General features: G+C 39.1%; 1 protein-coding gene across 1 annotated transcript in view; it reads left to right on the forward strand.

Moving 5' to 3' along the window:
• The first annotated feature begins 8,654 nt into the window (after nucleotides 1-8,654).
• The window catches only part of LOC147325253 (paired box protein Pax-6-like), a 30,097-nt gene continuing 20,414 nt past the window's right edge, over nucleotides 8,655-18,337 (forward strand). The window contains exons 1-2 of the mRNA XM_086299685.1: nucleotides 8,655-8,889; nucleotides 12,874-12,927. Coding sequence (XP_086155811.1) covers nucleotides 8,877-8,889; nucleotides 12,874-12,927 — 67 coding nt within the window. The 5' untranslated portion in view covers nucleotides 8,655-8,876. The remainder of the gene's footprint in view (nucleotides 8,890-12,873; nucleotides 12,928-18,337) is intronic.

An 18,337-nucleotide genomic window follows, 5' to 3' on the forward strand; every position in this document is an offset into this window, starting at 1 on the left:
CCATGCCCAAGGTAAGCCATGTCATGTCACGTAGCCTATGTATATGATTAATAATATTACGTCGTGTTACTGAATTAACCATATCTAGCATGTTCTTATCATTGAAAATTAAACATAGCAATAATACATGAATATAGAAACTCAAACTGAAAAAGACTGCATTGTAAACTCTTGATCTGATAAGTAAATGGTATTTTTTTTAAATTTGTTTAGGAATTTATGCTGCCTCAAAGAAAGCATTTGCTGCTCTTGGGGACCAGTGCAGTAACTGGTTGGATAAAATCATTGCTATGGGGGCTGATGGAGCTGCTGTTAATTTGGGCAGCAAAGGGGGTGTCAAGTTAATCATTTTGAAAGGTTGTTAGTTAATCATTTACAAATCAAAAAAAACGTGAACATGTAAAACTGCGGTGTTAAGTAATGCAGTTTAAAAATTTGGGTACGCCTAACTTTTGTGCTTGTACGCCTAAATTTTGTGCTGGTGCGCCTAAATTTTATTTTTAGGCGCACCAGTGCAACCATGGCAAAAAGTTAGTCTAGAGCCCTGGTCACATGGCCCTCTTCCTATTGAAAAAACAAAAGTTGTATCCAAGATGGCCGACTTCTAAATGGCCACCATGGTCACCACCCATCTTGAGGAGTTTGCCCCCTCACATATACTAATGTGCCACAAACAGGACTTTAATATCACCAACCATTCCCAGGTGTCACTGTGGCAAAGCATGTGCAAATTAGTTGATGAGTTTGTAAACTTGTAGTTTCCTGTGGTTTGGTTTGTTTTCACAAAGAGAAAATCCAAGCGAACCAAAATGCATCCGTACGAACAACATGAGAATGTTCAGTCTGCTCATTGGCCAGATGTGTCTGGGACGAGATCAACAAAAGTAAAGACAGGAAGAAGGTGCTGTGTTCTAGTCTACTGAAGAACAAGGAGAGTTTACGTTCATTTCACAATTAGTTGCTAGCCCATACAGACCTTTGCAAATCTATTGCACTTGTGAAGGTGGGCTATGTGAATGTGATCCTAAATGCAGACTCAGACAGGATTGCAGGAATCAGGGTTACTTCATTTATAAACACAAGTGAATGCTGTACACAAGGGAAATATGCATGGTGCGTGAAACTTGAACAAGGGTCTCTGAAACAGGGGGAGAGAGAGGTTAGGAGTGGGACTGTGGTAAGGAGATGGGACAGATGTAGCCAGTGTTGGGTAAGTTACTTTAAAATAGTAACTTAGTTACATTACTAGTTACTTCTCTCAAAAGTAACTCAGTTACTTCAAGTTACTCGTTACTTTCAAAGTAACTAGTTACTAGGGAAAGTAACTTTGGTTTTACTCAGAATTCTCTTGTTAATGTGTTTCTTCCATAACGTTGCCAGTCTTCTAGCTTGCTTACTTGCCACAAGTGCACTGTGCCACCTACCAATAGAAAGGATATGATAACGTGCATATTTCCACGAGAGAAATCCCACGCCTGGACCGTCATTGACTGCTGCCATGATTCTAGCCTACGTCACAGAGTCATCTGCGCCTTTTACATCCAACACAAAAACTGCAGTCGTGGTGCTTTCGATTGTACTCAGAACTCAGAAATTCTGCCTTCTGAATAGGAAGATGTAGGTAACACCAGACTGCAGATGAGCTGCATACAGGGCTGGACTGGGAAAGAAAATTGGCCCGGGCATTTTGACTAGAAACTGGCCCACCATTATAGGAAAAATCATAAAGCCTTTGAATGAAAACAAACACTGTTGTGACAGTGATGTTCACTGTTTTGATGGTATATATGCATCAATCTATCAATCGTTTGTTGTAAGATTCAGATAATTATTTTTTAAAAGCTAGACATTTTAAATGAGAATAAGAAAGAAAAGTATTTCTTTGTGCCCCCCATTCCCTGTTAATGCCCTACATGCCCCCTTGGCCACACTTTGCTAGATCCGCACCTGCACAGTTACCAGCTGTCAGCTGCTTAGAAAAGGATCCTGGGGTTATTTGTCTCTCAGAAACAGTTCATAACTTCCCTTCAACTCATTCATGTCACCTAAAAGGTAAACCTGTTTCTCCATCACCTGCTCAGCTCTGATGATCCAGTAAGGACATCTCCTGGTTTCATCTTCATGTTTCCCTCTCACCAGATAACCAAACCATATCATGACCAGCAGCTTTTTTTTACAGCTGTGGCTCCAGCAAACATCAGCTGATACTAGAAATTAATATTAAATAAATTCTAACAACAGCTGATCAAGCTTAAACGTGCTGCTGTTGTTTAGCGCGACATCCGCTGGTTTCCTCTTTCGGCGCAAAGTGGGCGATAAACAAACAAGAGAGAAAAGCCGATCAGCTGATCATTGATCAGTTTCATGATTGAAGTAGAAACGGGAGAGGGAGGGGGGAGAATGAGAGGAGAAGAGGCAGCTGTGCAGCGTAAAGACACAGAATAACTCCAGCTTTGTGCCTTTTTCATTGTAGCTGAATTACGGGACAAACTGTTCCTTTTCACCTCAATAAGAAACGCGTAATATTTTCTCTGAATACCAGACGGGACGGTTGGCAACTCTAATAACTTATGAACAAAATAAGGTTCAACATCATTAACTTCATAGCACCACCCAGCTGTGTAGAAACTCCGTCATGCTAGCTAGCACGCAGTACGGAAAAAGTCAGAATAACGAAAATAAACTCCACCTAAACTTGGTTTATATCTGACCCAGAGAGACTGCAGGTCATAACTTCTTACCTGAAGTTCAGTTCACACTTGGACCGGCGGCCGCCTCGGGTCTCTTTTCCTTCTGCGTCCCTTTTCCTTCATCCACCTGCTGCCTCCACCACTTGCTAATGTTACTGAATCTGTGGAAACTCCGCGATGCCACCACACGAAGTAACGAGTAACGACCCTATCTAAATCCCAGTAACGAGTAACGCGTTCCTGATTTTGGCATAATAACTAGTTACCGTGCTCGTTACCACAATAATAACGTAGTTACTGTAACGCGTTACTTAATAACGCGTTAGTCCCAACACTGGATGTAGCAGATGGTTTTTTATGGCTTAGTTTGCTGTAGAATGGAGAAGGAGGTAACAAACCCACGATTAATCACAAGAAGCAAAAGATGGCCTAATACTAATGTGGGTTAGCAGACGAACTGGCAAAGAAAAGTTGCGTGCGCTGCTCTTAAATACTGCTGGCTGAATATCCCAGATCACAAACAGGTGAGAATGACAGGTGTGTTGATGAGGTCTCTTCCCAGAGGTGGACTCAGTGACCTGGACCATGACAGTACCTTCCCATATTGAGAATGCAAAGCCTATGTAGCTAGGAGACTAATTTTTTAGTTCAAACTTGTAATGTAAACCTGGTAGTTGATTTGATCGGGGTCGGATCATGTTCATACCATAAACAAGCTGCTCTGTTGTTCATTTTGAACATTCCAAGACCACCTCCTCCAAAGGATCTAAGTGCAGTTGTTATGGTCCGCACCAAGTGGAATATCTATGCAGAGACCAGCATGCACTGAAAACTTCTCTCCCTTTCTTTGAACAGCAGTGTGCAACATTTATGTTTCTTTGGTTCTTTTACTTCCCTTGATAGGCAGTCGATGTTTCCATCCATTGATTTACTGATGCTTATCTGGAGCCAGGTCATGGGGACAGCAGCCTAAGCAGAGAAGCCCAAACCTTCCTCTCCCCAGCCACCTCCTCAGGCTCATCTGGAGAAACACAAAGATGTTTGAAGCCTAGTCGATGGATATAATTCATTCAGCATGTACTGGCCCTGAGGCCTCTTCTTAGTAGGATATTTCCAGAGCATCTCCACCAGGAGGCCCCCCACTAGGCATCCTAGTGGAGGCCTTAGATGGAAGTAGGGACACAGATCGACTGGTAAAATGACAGCTTCCTTTTTACACTGAGCTCTCTTTTCACCACACTGGAGTGGTATAGCAACCACATCAGTTCTGACACCTCAACAATACGTCTGTCAATCTCATATTCCCCTCTCTCAGGAATAAGACCAGAGGTACTTGATTTCCTTCATTTTGAACAGAAACTTGCCCCTTATTCAAAGCAGGCACTTCACTCTTTGGCTGACAACCATGACCTCAAAATTGGATGAGCTAATTTTCATTTTCACCGCTTCACACTTAGCTATGAACCACTCCAGTTTGATCTGCAGGTCCAAAGGAAAGCACTGATCTGCAAAAAAGTGAGATGACATCTATATGGATTACCGTATAGATGATAAACAGAGTCTACATTTAAGATGAACTGTCTGTATGATTAAGTTTCTGTCCGTTTTCAACCCGTTGGTAGGCAGCTTTAACACCACATCCAGGACATCTTGAATTTTGTTGAGAAGGTGAGAGATTTTATTATGGAGGCAGATTAAATAATGGTCTCATATGATGTTACATCTTTCTTCACTTGTGTTCCAGTCACTAAAGAAGTGGAGGTAATTTGTAAGAGATTAAAGGATGACCCCAACCCCAGCACCACTCTCAGCACCGACCAAGTGTGTTTGCTCTTGGAACTGTGTCTTCATTCCACATATTTCACATACAAGAGTCAGTACTATAGGTAGACATATGGGTGTGTCATGGGTTCCCCAGTTTCACCCACTGTGTCCAAGTACATGAAAGATATGGAAAAGAGGGCTCTGTCATCCTACCCTGGAACACCACCAAGTCATTGGTTCAGGTATGTGGATGACACCTGGGTGAAAATCAGATCTCAGGACATACCACAATTCACGGATCACATTAACTCGGTGGACCGACAAATCAAATTCACCAGGAAGGATATGAAAAGTGGCAGGTTAGCCTTCTTAGACTGTGAGATTTCCATCAGTAATGAGGGACATTTATAAGTTGATGTGTACCGTAAACCAACACATAAGAATCAGTATTTAAGGTTTGACTCTCATCATCCACTGGAGCACAAACTGGGTGTCATCAGGATGCTACAACACAGAGCAAACACCATCACCACAGATACCTCAGCAGTGAAGCAGAAGAACATCATATCAAAAAGGCCCTGAGTAAATATGGTTGTCCCAGCTGGGCATTTGTCAAAGCTGGGAAGGCACCTAAAGAAAGCTCCAGGTGATCCAGGAGAGAAGAACGACAACTGCTGTCTAAGCAAATGAGCAACTGAATTAAATGGAACCATTTAATTCTTGCCTCTGCCTTCACTCAATTCAGAATACGATTTAATTCAATTCAATTTTACTACCGTCTGTCCTTTCACATTTCTTTCCTTAACACCATACCTACCCCAAACCTCCTGGTCACTGGAACCCTGTAAGTCAAAAAAACTAGAGGCAGTCATTGTTAACCTGGGCGCTGACCGAGCTGGTATGAAAATAACATGCTTCGGTTTCAGTCCGGCGCTAGGGGTACCCTGCTGTATGAAGCTGCATGAATTCATAAGATTTAGAACTTAAGTTTTAATAAAGTTGATTTTCACTTGTGTTATCATCCATCCTTCCTTCTTTCTTCTTCCTCTTTGCACTTCAGGATAATGTGGTGCTGATGCCTATCCCAGCTGCCAAAGAGTCATTGTATACTCTGGACAGGTTGCCAGTCTGTCTCAGGGCCAACACGGACAAGCAGACAATCATTCACACTCACATTCACACCAACAGCCAGTTTAGAATCACCAATTAACACGACCTCACTTAAATCTTTGGACTGCGGCAGAGCCCAGAGGAAACCCAGCAGGGCAACTTCAGAATGGAAGGTGTAATATGAAATGTTTAAATCATTTTTACCAACTCAGCCAAAAGCTCCGGTTATTGGCATCTCTGTTCTGATAAATTTATTTTGTCGTTTAACCTGGTCCTCACTCCGAGATTCTATTTGAAGTCTCACATTTCATCTTATGTAGTGCTCAGATAAAATAATTACAGTGGGTGTTTTTAACATTCATGCAGACGCTGAAAATGATAGCCTCAACACTGTATTTAATCTATTATTATACTCATTTGGCTTCTCTCAAAATGTAAATGAGCCCACTGACCAATTTAATCATACTCTGGATCTTGCTCTGATATATGACATAACAACTGAAAATGTCACGGACCACCAGTCCCCGCCGGTCAACCTGCCACGTCTGTTTTGTTTTGGGTTTGCTGTCCCTCATTTCCCTCTCTGTCTTTGTGTTTGTGTGTGTGACGGTGTTTTCCTGAGCTGAAGCCAGCTACACCTGCCAGTAATCATACTCACCTGCTGCTGATGAGCCTCGTCACTCTCTCACTACTTAACTGAGTGGCTGAGCTTCAGTCAACGCTGGCTTGTTGAGGGACACGGTCAGTAAACACCAGCTTGCACAGGTGAATCTGTCTTTGTCCATCATCGGTGAGGTCAGGAGACCTGAAGGGAGAGTGTGGAGGGAGCTGAGCACATTTGTAAATATTGTTGAAAGATTTGTACATATTATGACACCTCGTGAGTGATTCACCGCACGGGAGTCAGGAAATTGCCATGGAGGAAACCATGTTCTTTGGACTATTTGCACAGTTTTGATTGTTTGTTCTCACTCACTCTCTCAAATCAGGAAGTCCTGCGTTTGATCCTGGTTTTCTGTAAACCTGACAGAAAACTTAACGAGATTCCCTGAAAATCTTCTTTTCACTAATTTCTTAATTCATACTATAAATTGAAATGTTATTACACAGCAGTGGAGAATAAATTTCATTACAGTAGATGTCTTTCTGAAAGTGCTGTAACCAAGTTTAAGGAAGTAATTCCAGTTTTGTTCAATGCCATGGGCCAACACCATGCAGAGAAGCTACCTAAACTCTATTCCAACAGAGTTCGATTATCTCATTAACAGCATTATACCCTCACTGCATACCACCTTCTATACTCTAAAAAGAAAGTGTCAAATCAGAAGTGTTTGACTCCCTGGTATAATAAACATGCATCTTAAAACAAACAAAAGAAAATCTTTCCTTCGATTAGCCCAGGAAAAACCTTCTTGCTGTATTAAAAACAAAACAAAGAAATTAGCAAAACTTGTGTAAATCTAGGACCTCTCATTATTTATCAGTGATTGATGAACATAAGAACAACCCCAGGTTTATTTTCGGTACCGTGGCCAGTCTAACAAAGAGTGAGAGCTCTGTTGAGCCAAACCTTCCTTTAACTAGTTATGACTTCAAGAATTTATTTACAAATAAAATTTTAACCATGATAGAAAAATTTCTGAAAACCTTTCCACAGACATGTCACTATGTGCAGCTACAGCTATAAATGAGACAACGATTAGTTCAACTGTGGAACTGTCTTAAAAACAAAAAGGCACAGATGACCTCTAATTTCCTGCCTCTAAATTCAGAGATCTTAAATAATTTGGTCCATATTAGTGTCTCTGTTGAATCAAGAATTGGGAAAAAAAGAGGCAAAAGAACATAATTTGAAATCCATCACAATATAGTAACATTTGACTCCAGCAGATTGTTTTGTTTACGGACTGCTGGCTTACTCGTGGTCCCTGGGCTATTTAAAAGCAGAATTTATGTGTGTGTGTGTGTGTGTGTGTGTGTGTGTGTGTGTGACACACTGAAACTGCTCTCTCTCTCGTTCTGTAAGCCCCTGGAAGCTCCACCAGGAGGCGTGGCATCATCAGCTGCTGCTGAGGGTTAGCTGCTAAACCTTTTCTCTTTTTCTTCATTACCTCCAGTGGATTTAAGGACCTGTGTGCTTCACCATCCTCTGACAGATCACAGCACTCCAGTAGCGGTATTTTATTCACTGTCTACCTTCTTTTTTGAGCTGTGCTTGGATTCTTGTCTTATCCTCTACAGTACATGTGACTGATGAATCCTCTGGCTGAATTAAACACTTTCTGGATTTGGACTTACTTTTGCCTGTGATACTTCCTGCCTACTCACCTTCCCTGAGACCCTGGTATTCCTCCCACTTCCTTCCCTGTTTGCAGAGAATTTTACGTGTAACATTACAGCTCACACACTTCCAACAGAGCAGCCACATCAACAGTGAATACAGTCTTTTGCATTTACTGTTAAGTCAATACTACTTAAATGCAATTCAGTGACACAAGCTTGTTGTAGTCAGTTAATATACAGAAATAAAATATTTCAGTTTTAACTTTAAAGGGTGTGCGTTTTTTTTCAATAGTACTTTATCATTTTTCTTCAAACTGGAGCACACAATGGAAGACCGTACGAACTTTTTTACTCCATGGCCAGAGGGTGTAGTTGAAGTGAAAAATATAACTTTCCCCTCATTTCAACATGATTAAATGACTAAAAGTGCTTCAAGGCCAAATAGTAAAGTACAAAACTAAGACATGCTTAGATGAGAAATAGAAATTAGTAACACAGAACATATGTAGTTCATATTGCCAAATTCGTCACCCCTCATGACTTTTTAGTGAAGAGACCTAAAGAAACACAAAAGGCACACGAAACTCGGGGAGGCAGTGAGAACAGGTTTAATCATGTTTAACAGTCCAAGCTTTTTTTACCTTTTCAAATCCGCTGCACGAACCACTGAAGCAATCCAGGTCAAAACCCGCCTGTCCAAAGCATGTGCATGCAGTTGTAACAATTTAAAGCACTATCTCTTTAAATGTTTGCCAATTTTACCCAATAAATCAGAGTAACACATGCAAACTTAGCCCATACCGTTCAAACCCTCCTCCCCATCTTTTCCACTCTTGGTCCCCATTTTCTCTCTCACTGGCACAGCCCTCCCACTTGTCCTCCTCTCTCTCTCCTCCTTCTCAGAGGACCAGCTCTGTGTCTCTATCTCTGTGCACTTGTCTCTTCAGTCAAGAAGAAACTAAGTGAAGGAAAGAATAGAAGAAAGAGGTTGTTGGAAAACTAAACAAACCAAAACTTTGATTCTGCAACATGCCACAGAAAGGTAAGCTTGCTCACTCTCTCTCTCTCTTAGTCAAGGATGGAGTTGAAAAGTTATCGCGCTATAACGGATAAGGTTGAAGGGTGAGAACCAAGTGCTGATGTAAAAGCATTTTAGCTCGTTAGGTTTGTTTCTTTGCTATTGTTGTTGTTGGAAGAAAGAGAAAATTATCAGAAGCGTTACGCTAACTGGTACAATGCGTGAAATGGCAACATTTATCTTCTAATTGTACTCGGTCCCCCTTTTAATTAAAAATAATTAAATTACCAAAAAACAGAAGAACGAGAAAAAGAGAAGAAAGACGGAACATGTAACGGTGACCAACTTTTCCAAACAAGCCCTTCCCCTCTTTTACTGTAAAAAAACGTCATTATAGACAGAGAGAAGTGTTGTTTTAAGTGTGCGATTTAATTGATTTAAATTTTTAAGATTTTTATTCATTGATTGGTTTTAGGTTTAAACTCCAAAGACATTGATGTGTGTGTGATCGCGGGCCAATGGCCTCTGCACAGGGCCGGATTGCTGTGCTTTGTTCAGGGTTATGTTCTTTCAGACTAAAACAGCCGGGTCAGGAAGAAAAGAGAAAACAAACAAAAAAACCTCCTTTTCATAGTTGTGCGGTGCGGTGAGCGACAGGTGATCCCGGCCGCTGTGGACTGAGCCGCTGCTGCCTTCACGCAGGACAAGGTTTCCCCGAACTTTACCGCAGAAAGTAACGAGAGTGTTTTTTAAAAAAAAGCAGGAGCCTTAAACTCTAATTTAACTAATAAACTTAATCCCGCCTTTTCCTTCATTGCGATTGGAATTAAACAATCCAGCAACAAAGTTGTCGGATATTATGGGTATGCTGGATATTCTGTTTAAACCCATAACAAATGGGTTACATATAGGAATATATTTACCATACAATTTCTACCACCCAGAGATTGTTGCGCATCCTCTATTGAACAGTTATTAAATATCAGACTTATAAGGACAAATGAACAGTGGTGAACACCGCTTTCTAACACTTTTACGCACTCCCCGCGTTTCTACCGAGCCTGGGCGTTGTTTGACACTAGACTGGCGATGTTTCATTATATTATAACAATCATATCATCATCGCGATCATAGTGATAATGGTAATAATTGCCATCTTGCTAAAACGATTGTATTTAAACAGTACTGAAGGGTCAAAATAAAACACACGAACTTCATCACCATTTGTAGCCACTTGTTGTCTGTAAAGACGGCATCTAAAATATGCAGGAGGTATCCTTCCTTTAGCATTTTTAAACAAACAAACGAAAAACAAACAAATAAAATCCCCCAAACCCTAAAACGACAGAATGTGGACACTAACCATTAAAGTTACTCTCGTCAGTTTATTTAAACCTATCCACGATCACACTGTGGGAGAAGACCTTTGCTTTTTATTTGAATGTTTTTTTTTCTTTTTAGGCCTCGACTCAAAATCCCTGTTTGGAAAACGGAGCACATTTAAAAATACGTCACCTCAGAAATTATCTACCGTTTGCTGTCATTGTACTCTCATGCTGTTTTGACTGAGATGATTTTGAAATCCACAGGCAGTTTACGATAAATATTTTCTTAATTGATGATCTAATTAAGTCAGTCGTTAATGAACATCTTAATCAAATTGAAGCCAATTAAACGCATGATTAATCAGGCCGGAATAAATTCATCCAGCGTGCGAATTCAGAACATATTATTTTTGTGTGTGTGTCTAAAGAATGAGAGCGAAGTGGGGCTGCTGCCATATGTTGTACTGGGGACAGGAGGATTAAGACACGTGTCTGCTCTGTGCACCTGAGTCACATCTGATACTTTGTTCATTTGACGGAAGCGAGAAAATGCCTCCGTCTTTATGATGAAAAACTAGAATAGAAGGCGTTCTTTTTACATTTCATGTTCCACGTTAATATTTTCAATTAGAAGCTAACCGAATACCGTCAGTTAGTTATATATATGTGTAACACACAGGCTACTCATCTACCCAATTCAATTCAATTTATATAGCTCCAAATCACAACAACAGTTGCCTCAAAGACCCTACAATAATACAAAACTAACCAAATAACAACCAAACTACCAGCACTAAATACCAAATTATATTCAGATGTACAAAGTACAAAGTATAGATCCACAGTATGACAGTGTATGTGTTCCCTGGTGACCTAAAAGACCTTGATCGTGAACACACTGCTTAATTATGAGCTGCCAAAAAGTCCAGCCTCTTGATACTTTGCTAAATGAAGTGGGAACAGATTCCAGTAAAAAGTTATTTCTGTGGTCTCTTGTAACTGATGTGGCCTAAAGCTTTAAGTCGTACCGGTCAAGAGCTATATGGAAACGCTGTATATATAATAAAATACACACACACACACACACACACACACACACACACACACACACACACACACACACACACACACACACACTCCTGATTTCAAATTTTCAAATTGAAATGCTTCTCTGTCTCTCTCTCCCCGTCTGTCTCTCATATCCACGCAGTGAATGCAGCTGAATGAAACTTTTATATTGTCATCACTGCGTCCAACAGAACTCTTTTATGTCAGTTGTACTGGTCAAATTGGGCTCCCCGCTGCGTTTTTGTGTCGCGAGTTTTTTAACGAGCCGCAGCTAACGAGGCGACGACACTAAAACCCCGCGGACACACAAAGCCCGGCGGGTATTTACCGAGCTGAGCCGCCGCTCCGCTCCTCCGGCTCTTTGTCTTCTTTCACTGGGAGAAAAGCCCGAGTTATAGCGGGAACAAGGTGCCACAGTCGGCATGTGTATGCGTTTGTTCTTGTGTGGAGCTGCTTAATGTTCATTATGCAGGTTGTTAATGACAAGCGCTTAAGAGAAAGCTGCTTTGAAGCCTTTCTTGGTTAGGTTTTTCTCAACTTAACCTAATAGGGCTGTGATTTTGAGAACAGGGGTGTCATGTGTTTCTCTACACGTGAATCACAAAAAACTGCTCCTATTGCTCTGCCTAATCATGCTTTCATAATGGTGACTTATTTATTGAATGATTGATGAGGGGCTCTCTACTAAAGATGAAAACAATTCATATCTATATATATTTCAGCAGGACGAAATTACTCGAAATTATGTTGAAACGGCACAAAATAAAGGATTTTTGTGCAAAACTTTGTATCTTGTGACAGAATACTATGATCTCATTTAGTTGTAACACAAGTCTGAATTGACATTTTTCTATAATTTATTTTTAGATTATTATTTATATATTTTGACTATTATTTTATTATGATCCACATGTAATTCCAATAATGCAGAATAAAATATGAAACAAAGCTGAAAAAATAGTTTGTCACTTAGACAGCTCAGTGGTTAGGCTATTTGGCTAGCTAGGCTATTTTCTGTATTTAATTAAATAGTCACATTTTCCCCCAAAAGAAATATTTTCGTCCTGTAAATTTATAGTATTGCTGGAGATATTTTCTTAAAAACAAAAAAAGAAACTTGAGAAAAAGATATTATTGGGTGTTTTTGCTTGATCCTTGTCTGTGGTACAACTACTTCTCACTCCTACTTTCTACATGACTAGACCTATTTCTTTGGAGCCATATAGTTTTTCTTACTAGTTTTAAAACATGTATGCAAGAAAATATAATAAATGGTCAGTCAGGTAATTAAAAAAAGAAGTATAGAGAAGGATTCTTTGTACATTTTAAATCATGTCATTCCATAAATCTTGAGTTTGAGCGCTCATATGTGCATTACTACCAACCATAGGATAGCTAGTCCACCATCCAGACAAGGTCTTTTTTTCAGTTTTATCTAATCTTCACCCCTATAAAGATCTTAAAAACAACATAGTCAGTAATCTTCTATATTGTTGCATAAAGTTAATGATGCAAATCTGACCTTTAGAGATTCAGGTTATTCTTTCTTGCAATTCACTATCCAGGTAGAGGCATGTGTAGTACGCTGTTTCTCACATCTTCTCTGTTTGTGCAGATTACAGAAGTCAAACAAGCTGGGAGAGTGGTGTGGCCTCCATGATGCAAAACAGTAAGTTTCTTCTCAAAAGTATATGTTGTTCTTATTCATTTTTAATGTTACTTTATCAAAAAAAAAAAAAATCAGGTCTGGTGTTATCAAGGGTTATAGCGCTATACATACATGTAGAAATCTCTAACCTCTACAATCATTTAAAATGTTTAAGTCACTGACTGTAATTCTGTCACACTGGAAATGCTTATGTTGTAATAATAACTTATGTTGTAATAATAACTTATGTTGTAATAATAACTTATGTTGTAATAATAACTTATGTTGTAAAACAGTTTGATCACATTAAATGACAATTCTGGTTTATTGCTTTGTGGTTTTTCTATAGCATCAGTGTACCTGGCAACAATATGAAAAAAAGTTGATCGTTGATGTGGAACAGCTTTATGAGTCCTTATAGTGACTTTCAGCTTATTGTTTTTCTTGTAATCAGCTTTTTCTGGCAGAAAACTTTAAAAACGACTATATCTGTCCATCGTGAAAGAGCAGACAGAAACAGAGTCAGATCTGAATGAATGTTAGCCTCACATTCACTAAGTGGTCAGAAATCTGACTCCAAATAATTCATAATGTCATCGGCACGCGTGCCGGACATGTAAATAGCAAAGCTGCCTCATGAAATGCACATTCCCACACACACCAAATATAAAGGAAAACATTTTCAAAATAAAATAGCTTAATATTTGAAAGTCTGTATACGTGATGTAGTGAAGAGATTATCTACCAGACCTGCTGCGCAAATGTGGTTTCAGCTACTCTTAGTTCATCATCTAATTAAGTTTTTTCTTCTATTTTATTTTTTAAGCTTACTTTTCTTTAACTTTATTTTCCAAGTGATCAAAAAAGAAATATTTAATGACAGGTTTGGAAGGTCATGAATGGACGACGGTAAGATTAAAAACAGTCAGATAAAAGCAAATGACAGAAATTAAAAACATTTAAAAACAGAATATTATTCCTAAATGTCTGAATGGTTGCTTTTATTATTAGATCCTTAAAATGACTAATATTTATTTGCTTAGATCATTAATGCCTTAAGATTTATTGATGACTGATTAGCATACAGTAGTCAACATAATTCAGTGAGTGTGCAGTATGACCTATGAACACACGTCTGAACCCGACAACTCATTAAAAATAAAAAATCCAAACGGAAGACGACTTTGATGTATTAGGTCTAAGAGTTACTTCTAAACAGAATTCTTTAAACTTGAAACTAAATAGGAAACAAGTGAAAGACAAAAAAGTCACAATTGAGAACAAAGATTATCACTATACAGTGGTAATTGCAAAGATTGCTGTATAAAACTGCATATAAAAATGAATTGTTCACTTATTAATTGTGGGATCAGTCGTGTGTTTCTGAAGTCTCAGACAAATTCTGGATTTTAAAATTGAACATGATGATGATATTTGGACAAGAGTGTGAATCTGAGCTTCTAGCTCAGGAAAGCTAACTACGTACATTCGTTATTCACTGTGTTATTAATTCGAATGCTAATTTCAGTTACAGGGCAACATATCCTTTCGGTGAAACTTAACCTTTCATCGTTTGTTTCACTAAGAAAAACAAAGCATTAAAAGACTTTTACGTGCAGCACACTTAACAACAGCCATAGCACTTATGAACTCTGATAATGAATATTTGTTTAATAGTGTATAAGTAATAAAGGAATGAAAAAAAAAAAACAGCCATAAGATGTGGGATTCAGGTAATAAGCTGCAGAATCATGCTGTTGCTGTTACCAGATTCATGTTATGTGCACGGGAAGAGGCCAGTTATAAGTCAGTTTCTTTATGAAGATGACAACTGACAGTTTTGCTCCTCTACAGAATTATGTTGGATGTGTTATTAGAACAACTTAAAATAAGTTTAAATAAGTTGCTGTTACCACAATTACAGGTGTTACCAAATCATCAAGGAATGAAATGTTCAATATTTGAACTTATGTCAACTGAATAGAATTTTTACTGTAACATTTGCCCTTTTGTGGCTCATTGGCTTGTCATTCCTCCAGCCTTTCACTCGAGATGCTGGACTGAGACATGGCTGAGACAGCCTCATTCTTTGCATCAGCTTTGCGTAGTCTGACCTGCATCCCCTCCCTTCACACCTTACATTGTCTTGATGTCATATGAATGTTGTCTTCTGGTTTGTCTATAAATGTTAACAGTTTGCATTTGTTTGGCACTTTTCATATATCACCTCTAACTGTATAGGCGGTCCATAGATATATTGCTGCACTATAAAAAAATCTCTGTTTCTCCCACTTGTTCTCTGTGGTAAAAGGTGCAAATGTGCACACTTCAGGAGACAGTTTGCGTTTGGCCCAATATAAAACTAAGAGCAAGTACAAGTGAGAAGAGGCCAAACCTTGAAAGCAGCTCAGTATGTTCCCCTGGATACCTTTAAGTGTTTTTTATCTATCATGCACACACTTCAGTACCCTGCCACTCATCTGGAACTGTAACACTGACCTTCCTATTGGCAGACCTGCTCTACCGCTGTTGCTGTGTGGTTTGGAGGTTTTAGATAATCGATTTTCCAAAACACTGGTCATGAGAAGCTAAAACCTAGCTAGCTTTGTCACAGTTACCATCGCTGGAAAGTGTAACTACGTAGATGAGCCTTGAGTGATCTTAGCAAAGTACACAATAATACAAACTAGCAGTTTAGTGGTGTGGTGATTAGTGCTGTTGCCTCAAACATTGACTTTAGGAAGCTCCTTAGTTCAAGCCTAGGCTGGGGCCTTTGTGTTAGGTTTTACTGGCACTTGCATGGCTTTTCTCTGGGCAGTATAAAAATATGTATGGGTTATCTGCTTATTCTAAACTGTGAGTGTCATTTGTTGTGTCTGTCAGCCCTGTGACAGTCCAGCGTGTGTTTGAACTCTAGCCGTAAGACAGCTAGGATAGGCACCTGTGAGCCATAACTGGATAAGTAGGAAAAAATAGATGCATTACACAGCTTTATCAAGCCGTTTCTTTTGTAAGAGAAACTAAATCTTAACCGCGCTGCTGTTACAACATCAAACATTTATGTTTAAAGGCAACAACAAACAATATTTTTCCTGTTACTAGAATGTTTGATGGGAAACAGCTGTGCTGTGTAGACACTGAACAACGGAAGGTTTGAATGAACCATATTCTTGTTTTATTTGAAGATCTTTGTCAATGAAAGCACTACACTGTTAAAGTGAAAGTTAATTGAAGTCAGGTTCAGTGTGAAAGAGCTGATTTAATGTGAAAGCTGCTGATCTCTTCCCAAGAGCCCACCTGCTCTTGTTTTGTGTGTGTGTGTGTGTGTGTGTGAGAGAGAGAGAGAGAGAGAGGTCCAAATTGACTCCATATGTCTGTCTATTAATTGTGTGTCAAGAGAGGAAGGCCTGAGTGTTTTCCCTGGGGAAGTGGGACTGTGATTAACATTTTTCAGTGAAACTATCAACCCCAAAACACAAAGTGAACATGATGTGAGGCAGCATGAAGGACAATTAGAAATAATGCAGTCTCACACCTAAAGTCCGCAGTAACCTCTGTGGAGGCCGTGACTCTTTCTATAATTTAATTAAGCAGAAGAGCTGTTCAAAGCCAAAGCTTTGACAGTGCGAGGTTTTGTGGAGCACAAACCTTTTGTGATCCACTTGATCCACTTGTTTTTCTAGCTGAGAAGCTCTCCTGCAATAGAGGAGAAGACTGGGGTCTTCTCTGTTGTCTGCATGCAACTAAATGAACAGACAGCTTTTTGAATTGCACAGCTGATTATTTTATTAATCATTATTTAAAGACAAATGCAGAGACATGCAGAGACCAGAGTAGCATTTGCTGGTTGCAGGTTACTGCAACAGCTACTGCAGCCACCCATCATTACTTTTCATTGGTATATATGAAATATATAGAAACAGGATGTCTGACTTCTCACATAGAGAATAGCTGAGGTAATTTTTTTTCTTTCTTTTATACACTGGGTGTGATTTGGCAGGTGAGGAAGGTGGGATCCCCCTCACCCATCTCCACCCTGCAGGCCTACATGTCCCTACCGCTGCTATATGCTGCTGGCTGGATGGACGGATAGATAGAGGGATGACATTAGTAATAAAGAAACAAAACTCTAACAGAGTATATGTTTGTGCATCTAAATGACTTCTGCAAAAAAACAACAACCTTGCTTTATCTTTGTTTGTGTGTGTGTCTTTGTGTATTGGATGGTTGTCTGATTTATTAATCCATGAGGATTAAAAAAAAATCTGCAATATGCTTCCCCCCTCACAGCCATTAATACACAATAGACAATTGAATCAGCATAAATCTCTACTTAACCCCAAGAGTGTCACGGCACAGCATGTGTCAGCTCCCGCCGCTGAAACATTTCAGACCTGCAACATGTTAAAAGTGTTTTCTGCTTCATTCAAACTTACTTTACAAAGGAGACTGGAGGTTGGACTCCAACCTAAGCTGCTGCAGTTCAGGAATAATAAGGATGATCACATACAGCTATTGCTATAGATCAATGAATGTGAGCACATCAGAAATAGATACAGAGTAATACTCAAAAAGTGCAACAGCAGATGTGTGTTGTTTTCACCTGTGAGTCTTTATGTGTGTATGCTTGTTTCATCGTGGTAATCCTGAAGGAAACTTCAGTACTTTAGCAAATGCTGTAGTTATTATCTGTGTACAAATAAAGTACTCCTTTGTTCACTAAAACAAAAGTAATTAAGCATACAATTTCCAGGTAACTGTAACTGGATGAAAAGTGTAATGACAAACCTGTGACCACCACAGCTTTCTTGTATCTAATGCAAAATTATGCACTATAATTTCAATTTTGTTTAACCCAATATTGAATGAAAATGTGGCCCCCAGTCTGGAGGAATTTGAAAAGGTGGTGAATTTAATGTCACATCAATGATCCCAAACATTTGAATACATGGAAACATTATGAAAAAAACAAAAAACAAAAAACAAAACAAAAAAAAACATAATTTCATTGTACATGTACAATGACAATAAAGGGCTATTCTATTTTATTATAACTTGACTGAAAAAAGAGCTTTCAATCATTTTAAAGAAGAAGTGCAGCAACAAAAGGCCTGGGTCAAAGAAGGCTAAAACGAAACATGTTTAACGCATGGAAGAACATCAGAACATAGTTGTTTATTTAACTGATGACAGAAAAAAGACAGATAACATTTGGAAATGCTAGACATTACTATATGCTGTACATGCAATAACTAAAATATATAAGGATACCGCAAAAAACACAGTGTCGGAGGAAATCTTTCTATTTATGTTCTCATGTTTCGGGTTGGTTTTCCTGCCCTTTTCATCCACTTGTTTCATTAGTGCTGCTTTTTTTTATTACTTTGGGCCTCTGCTGTTATAGAGTAAAATAAGAGTAAATAATACAGTA

This window comes from Aulonocara sp. 'chitande type north' Nkhata Bay, linkage group LG7 (genome assembly GCF_057382095.1).
Source record: "Aulonocara sp. 'chitande type north' Nkhata Bay isolate Kocher_YH1m ecotype deep benthic linkage group LG7, A_spYH_male_GT1.1, whole genome shotgun sequence".
NCBI classification, from domain to species: domain Eukaryota; kingdom Metazoa; phylum Chordata; class Actinopteri; order Cichliformes; family Cichlidae; genus Aulonocara; species Aulonocara sp. 'chitande type north' Nkhata Bay.